Source organism: Chrysochloris asiatica, unplaced genomic scaffold (assembly GCF_000296735.1).
Source record: "Chrysochloris asiatica unplaced genomic scaffold, ChrAsi1.0 scaffold00090, whole genome shotgun sequence".
Lineage (NCBI taxonomy): Eukaryota > Metazoa > Chordata > Mammalia > Afrosoricida > Chrysochloridae > Chrysochloris > Chrysochloris asiatica.
This window is the reverse complement of record NW_006408608.1, coordinates 3,024,461-3,031,539: the sequence shown is the minus strand read 5'-3', so window position 1 is coordinate 3,031,539 and position 7,079 is coordinate 3,024,461. Positions and strand designations below refer to the sequence as shown.

The window sequence follows — 7,079 nt, the reverse complement described above, 5'->3', positions numbered from 1 at the left end:
AGTATCATTGGCTCTTGTTCATATGGTATCTCTTGAAATGGTTGAACATTAACCATTTCCTTCTGGTACAATGACTCTGTGTATTCCTTCCATCAAGTATATAACCCAGTGGTATTCATCCACTGTTTGTTTCCCAAACTTTATCACCCCAAACGGAAACGCTACCCATAAAGCAATAACTCTCCACTTCTTCCCCTGTCCATGGTGACCACTTAATCTGCTTTATGCCTCTCTGCATCTGTCTGTTCTAGAGATTTCCTATCAGTGGGACTAGATAATGTTTGCCTTCTGTACCTGACTTGTCTCACTTAGTGTTGTAACTATTGTGAACTGAGTGAAGGTTTATAGAGCAGATCATGAAGTTTACATTCAACAAATCATACACTTCATTTCATCTCAGTTACAGTCCCCTCAACATAACTTCACTGATCCCACTTCCTCCCTGCGTTTCTTGTATCCATTCTTCCTCCTTTCCCCATCCTTCTGAACTGGGGTAACTGTTGCCCTGTTGATCTCCAATGGTTGACCATTCTATGGTGTGTGCACCCCACTAATGTTGTCCCCCTGTGTACTTACCTATTACTCGGCTGAAAATTCACTCAACATGTTTTTAAGATCCATTCATGTTGTAGCATGTATCAGAGCTTCATTTCTTTTTAGAGTGGATTAATACTGCATTGGAGTCCTGGTGTGGTGCTGCAGTGCAGGATAATGCACTGGACCACAAGGTCAGTTTGAATCACAAGGTCGGCGGTTCAAACTCAACCTGCTGCTCTCTGGAAACCCTATACAGGGTCGCTCTGAGTTGGAATCAACTCAAAGGCACTTAACAACAATAGATACTCCATGGAATGGGTAGACCATGTTTTGCTTATCCATTCATCTGTTGGTGGGCAGATGTATTTGAGTGTCTGCTCTGTGATGAGGGGACTCAGCCAGGAATGGGCTATCAACCATGCGTCAACAGATAAGCACCTGCTCTCAGGAAGCTGGCTGTCTCAACTTCCTGTGACTACCTCAACAATGTACCACAGACTGCGCACCTTAGCACAGCAGAAATGTCCTCTCTTGCAGTTCTGAGATCAGAAGTTCAAAATCAGGTATCGGCATGGCATGCCTGTCTCTCGGGAGGATTCTTCTTTGCCTCTTCTAGTTTCTAGTGGTCCTAGGTATCCTAGGTGTCCTTGGCTGGGGGCAGCATCAATTCAACTTCTGTCATTATCTTCACGTGGCAACCATGTTTGCCTTCTGTATCTGACTTGTCTCACTTAGTATTGTAACTATTGTGAACTGAGTGTCTCTTCTCTCTTACTAAGTTTAGGACCACCTTACTCCAGTCCAAAGGAGCTCTGGTAGCGTAGTGGTTATGAATTGGGCTGCTAATCACAAGGTCAGCAGTTTGAAACTACCAGATGTTCCGCAGGAGAAAGATGAGGCTTTCTGCTCCCGTAAAGATTTACAGCCTCGGAAACCCTGTTCAGGGTCACTATGGGTTGGAACTGACTAGATGGCACTTAACAACAACAACAACTCCAGTCTGACCTCATGCTACTGTGGGCCAGCGGTGAGGACTGGAACACACACACACATAGATTTGTTCATGTGGAGGTGGACAGTGAATAAGCAAAGGATAGGAGCGAGGTGACCGCACGCCTTGGCCAGGCACTGATGAGAGATGCTGCAGCCTGAGCCTCCCTGATGACACTGATGCTCCCCGTGCTGTGGGCACGTCACAGGACCGATGCCACCCCAGTAGTTTTGAGCTTGCTCTTTCTGATCAGGTGCAGGAGTGGGAAGGAGTCACCCCTCCAAGGCACTCCTGGTCCTGGGTGGGGCTTGTCTGCAGCCTGGCTCTTTCTTCCCTGAATCAACCACGTGGATGTGCCTTCTTGAGTCTGTGTCACATCTCCAGGCTCCTGTGTGAGAGCTTCACTCACCTGTCTCCTGCGCATCTCCAACAATACGTCCAGGAGCGAGCGCCACCCCCAAACCTGCCTCTCTCCATCTCGGTTGACGGCAGCGCCATCCTCCGACTTGTCCTTGATCGCCTCCTCCCCCACCTCCCACTCTGCTCTGTCATTAGGCCTGTTGGTTCTATGTCACAACGTCTCTGGAGTGTGTTGGCTCTTCCTCATCTCACTGCCTCCTCCAAGCCCCGGCCACCGGCTCTGCCATGATGACTCGGGAGCCACCCCACAGGCCTCCTGTGTCTCCCAGTCCTTCTGCACACGGCTCTCTCCACACCGGATCTATCATCCCCTGCTCACACCTTCCTGCAGCTTTTCATTGCACCTGGAGTGAAAAGGCTCACTCCTCACCCTCTGACCTCTGACCTCCTCCCAGTCATCTTGGCCCACTGCAGCTGTGCCACACTGATGGGTTTGCTCCAGGGTGCTCTTCCTCCTCATCGGGCCTTTGCACGGGCTGTCCCAGGGCCCTCCCGCCTCCTTGTCATTTAGATCTTGCATCCTCACAACTGCCCCCCCTGTCCTTTGGGGCAACAGAGTGAGGACAAAGCCCAGAGATCCACCCCCATCTATCCCCATGGCCATATTTCAGTATTCTGCCTAGTGTATGCCCCCGGTTTATGTTCTCAGTTCCCATTTCCGCTCTCTGCATGGTCCATTTCATTGTGTTTACTAATTGAAATGAACAAAAACAAACGTTTTCATTCTTTAGCCCCGCCCTCAGTACCCACATGCGGTTGCCCCTTCCAAGTTGGATACTGCAGAACGTTTCCAACATCACAGAAGATTCTAGAACATTTGCTCCTCAAGAGTGGGGATGCTGTGTGTGTGTGTATTTCCTGTGCCTCTATCACCAAGCACTGAGCCTGGTACAATCTAGATGCGTGGGGTTCTTCCCGGGGGGGCTAAGCACATGGTCCTGTGAGGCAGGGCACACTATGGTACGCACTAGCCTTCCTTTGAAGGTGTGGCATCATTCTGAGACTGTTTCTTCCCCAGAGGAAGCACCTATACCGGTTAGGTGTCGGTGAGCCACTTCTGACTCATAGCGGCTATGTACAGTAGACCAATTCCACTCCCATTCTTGCCAGTGTTAACATACTTAGGGCCACCCACACCACACACACAGGATGTAAGTACTCAGCTCAAGAGCAGTGAGGCTATGAAAGCACTTAGACGGGAGTAGACATGAGATCTGAGCTCTGTTCCCATCCTAACACTCATCAGCAGGTGACGTCTTTGAACCTTAGTCTCCTCATCTGGAACGTGGGAATAATACCCATGTCTTGGCTTGTGTCAGGCTCCTCATGGACTGTGAACCACTAGGTCGGCAGTTCAAACTCACCAGCTGCTCCTCGGAAACCCTATATAGGGTTGCTGTGAGTTGAAGCCGACTCGATGGCATTGAACTTGAGTGTGTCTCAGCTATTGTAAAGCTGTGTCCATTTACAGCAGGCGTGGGAGTGCTTTGGAAACCCAGAAGCAGCATTTCTCAAAGTGGGGTTCCTGGGTCAGTAATATCACCTGGGGTCCTTCAGGGACTGGCCCAGCGTTGTAACAAGCCCTCCTGGTGAGCCCATGCATGCTTAGGTCTGGCTCCCACTACTGAAAGCACCATTTCAAATATGGACTGTGGCATTGCACTGGCTGTGACCCATGGGATGAATTCAGCCAGGGAGTGAGGCAGCCCTTTGAAAAGGCAGGAGCTTGGTGAGGCCTGAGGGGGCATGGCAGGCCGGTCACCCTGTGTGGCACCACTAGGGGGCACTGTCCTAGGCCTGTGGGCCTGTGGCTGGCATCCCCGGAGACAGGTCTCCTGCCCTTCCTCACTCCACTCCCAGCCTTACGCACACACCCATTCGCCTGACTTTGAATTGTGTCTAGAGCAGTGATGGCAGTGTGTTGTTGCTGTTGACTCTTGGTGACAGCAGAATGGAATGCTGTCAAGTTCATGCCATTCCCGTGATGGGCTGTGGATCTGACTGTTGCGATCCATAGGATTTTCATTGGTTAGTTTTCTATCTTAGTCTGGAAGCTCCACGGAAATCTATTCAGCGTCACAGCAACATGCAAATTGCCACTGACAGATGGATGATGGCCAGGAATAAAACCCATAGAGAAGTCAAGAATTCTACCACTGACCCACCAGTGTAATCTGATCGCAGCTATTAATAGGGACAACAACAATTAAAATAGCAGGTTGCGCTTCCTTGTGTAGGCCACATACCAGGCTCCAGGCATCAGCTCTGGACTCCGCTAAGTTGTTATCAGTGCCCCCATTTATAAGTGAGGAAACCATGGCACAGAGAGGTATGGGGCTGGCCCTGGAATACACAGCAGGTGGCAGAACCAAGGTCTGAGCCTAGCCACCTGGCTCCAGGGTTGTGAACCCCACACTGCACACCCCTCTGGAAAGAGTGGAGGAGGCCCCACTTACCTCCTATCCTGATGTGAAGACACAGTGCCTTTGGGAACACCGAGAAGGAGCTAATCTGGTTTCACATCAGGAACATGCCAATCCCTGGCAGTGGAGTGTCTGTTTCATGTTTGGGTCAGGATGTGTTGCAGAAATGCTCACATCGGCACAATGGCAGGCCAGAGCTGGAAACAGCCCTCCCCAGCCAGCCCCCTCCCTATGCCTCCAGCCTGTGCCAACATTCGCTTCATCCATACTGTCTGGAGGCCTGCCCCTCACCCGTCCTCTCTGGCTTCACTCCCCAGTGGCTACTTGTTTGTGCCTCTTGACCAACTCTGCCCTGAGAACCTAGCTACTGTGTATTGAGAGCTCGCTCTGGACCAGCAGGCACTGTGATTTGTGGCGCGACCTCACTGCATCCTCCCAGCAGCCCATTTTACAGATTAGGAAGCTGGGGTCTGGCCTCGTGAAGGAGCTCACACTGACTTCTCTTCCTGCAGGCCAGAAGCAATTGTGTATCACCAGCCTCCTGATCTGCCAGGGTCTGCTCTGGGTGGGCACCGACCAGGGGGTCATCGTCTTGCTGCCTGTGCCCCGACTGGAAGGCATCCCCAAGATCACAGGTAAGGCCGGAGTCCATCTCCGGTAGGGTTGGGGGCCCAGTCTCCAGTGTCCTCTGTCATGGTAGGTGGCCCTGTGGCACAGTGGGATCAAATAATTCCCGCTCCACAGTCCCTTACATTCTCTCCGTACCTCAGCGTCCTAATCTGGCAAATGGGAAAAGTAATGCCTCCTGCCAGGTTGTTTGGGGATGGAGTGAGGGAACTTACACACAATAGGGACACTGGGACCGCTTTTGCTCTCAAGAGTCCTCACTGCTGTTGAGTGCCATCAAGCCAGATCTGACTCACAGCAACACTGTATAGGATTTCCAAGGAGCAGCTGGTGGGTTTGAACCGCCAACCTTGTGGTTAGCAGTCCAGTGCTTATCCTGCAGCACCACACCAGGACTCCAGAACCCCACTAGCAATGAAAAAATGTCCAGACTCTAGGAACAGAAAAGACTGAGGGCCCCAATGACTCAGACCATCCCTGTAGAGTTCTTACACAAATGTGTTTGCATAGATTAGAAAAAGGTCTGCCCCGACCTGAGACTCAGGAGAACAAAGACCCCTGGGCCCTGAGGTGATGGGAGCAGGTGAGAGAAGGTGAGGGCATCACTGCAGGTACCTAGGGGACCCGCCTCATGGAGGACAGGTAGCTGGTCAGCACAGGTGTTCCTCTGCTTCCAGAAAGGAATCTTGGGGTGACTCCAACCCTTGCCCAGCTCTGAGATTATGTGGACCAGGGATTGAATTCACCAAGCTTCTGTGTAGGGAAGGTGGGAGGAAGACAGGCATACAAAGCCTGGCTGGTGATTTCATAGGTTTGCAGAGCCCTCCTGGTTCTGCATACCACTAAGAGCCCCTGAGGGCCGATGAGGGTCCCTTCTTGAGTCCTGGTGTGGCACTCTACGATCAGCACTGGGCTGCTAACCACAAGGTTGGCGGTTCAAACCCACCATCCGCTCCTCAGAACCCCTCTACTGGAGCTTCCCACTGAGGTCTCCACAAGTACTTTACTGAGTCACTTCTATTCTGCTGGAGTCTCTGCTGGGCTGGTAACCCAAAGGTTGGAGGTTCGACTACACCTCGGAGGAAAGGCCTGGGGATCTTCCAAAATATCTGCCATGGAAAACCCTGTGGAGCCCAGTTCTCCTCTGACACATGGTGGTGCCACCACGGGTCATAACCATCTTCAGGGTGTGTTCTCCTTCCCCAAAGAAGGTCCCCTGGAGCATGGATTGGCCCACCTTAAGACTCATTCCAACACAGATGGCTCTTAATACACCAACAAAGCAATAGTACATTCTCCAAGGGTGAGGGTGGGTGCCCTTCTTGACACCCTGGCCCCCCCTCCGCCCTTACCCCATTTCCCACAGGGAAAGGCATGGTCTCCCTCAATGGTCACTGCGGACCTGTGGCCTTCCTGACCGTGGCCACCAGCATCCTGGCCCCCGACATCCTGCGGAGCGACCAGGAGGAGGCCGAGGGACCGTGGGCCAAGGAGGACAAGCCAGACGGGCAGCCCCACGAGGCAGCGCCTGTGCCCGAGAGCCACGTGGGCTGTGAGCTGACCCGCAAGAAGGGCACCCTGCTGCAATACCGCCTGCGCTCCACGGCCCACCTGCCCGGCCCTCTCCTGTCCATGCGGGAGCCGACGCCCGGCGACGCAGCAGCTATGGAGCACAGCGAGGAGGACGGCTCCATCTATGAGATGGCCGATGACCCCGACGTCTGGGTGCGCAGCCGGCCCTGCGCCCGCGATGCCCACCGCAAGGAAATCTGCTCCATGGCCATCATCTCTGGCGGGCAGGGCTACCGCAACTTCAGTGGCACCCCAGGCGGGAGGCCAGCCCCTTGTGGAGAGACGGATAGCACCCTTCTCATCTGGCAGGTGCCCTTGACGCTATAGCCAGCTCCTCCGGGGCACAGCTCGAGTCTGGCCTACTGTCCAGCCCCTGCCAGCCAGGGGTCCCTTTCAGGGAGTGAGGGGTGCAGTCACCTCCAGAGACCTGCACAGAGGCGGACGGAGAGGCCTGTATTTTCCCAATTACCTGCCAGAGCAGAGGAAAATCACTCCTTTAAATATATATA

The 7,079-nt window shown here is 53.0% G+C and overlaps 1 protein-coding gene across 1 annotated transcript in view; it reads left to right on the top strand.

The window, feature by feature from the left end:
* Nucleotides 1-6,897, top strand: part of ARHGEF10L (Rho guanine nucleotide exchange factor (GEF) 10-like) — a 135,757-nt gene extending 128,860 nt beyond the window's left edge. Inside the window, exons 26-27 of the mRNA XM_006866407.1 lie at nucleotides 4,884-5,006; nucleotides 6,365-6,897. Coding sequence (XP_006866469.1) covers nucleotides 4,884-5,006; nucleotides 6,365-6,897 — 656 coding nt within the window. The remainder of the gene's footprint in view (nucleotides 1-4,883; nucleotides 5,007-6,364) is intronic.
* Nucleotides 6,898-7,079: the final 182 nt, after the last annotated feature.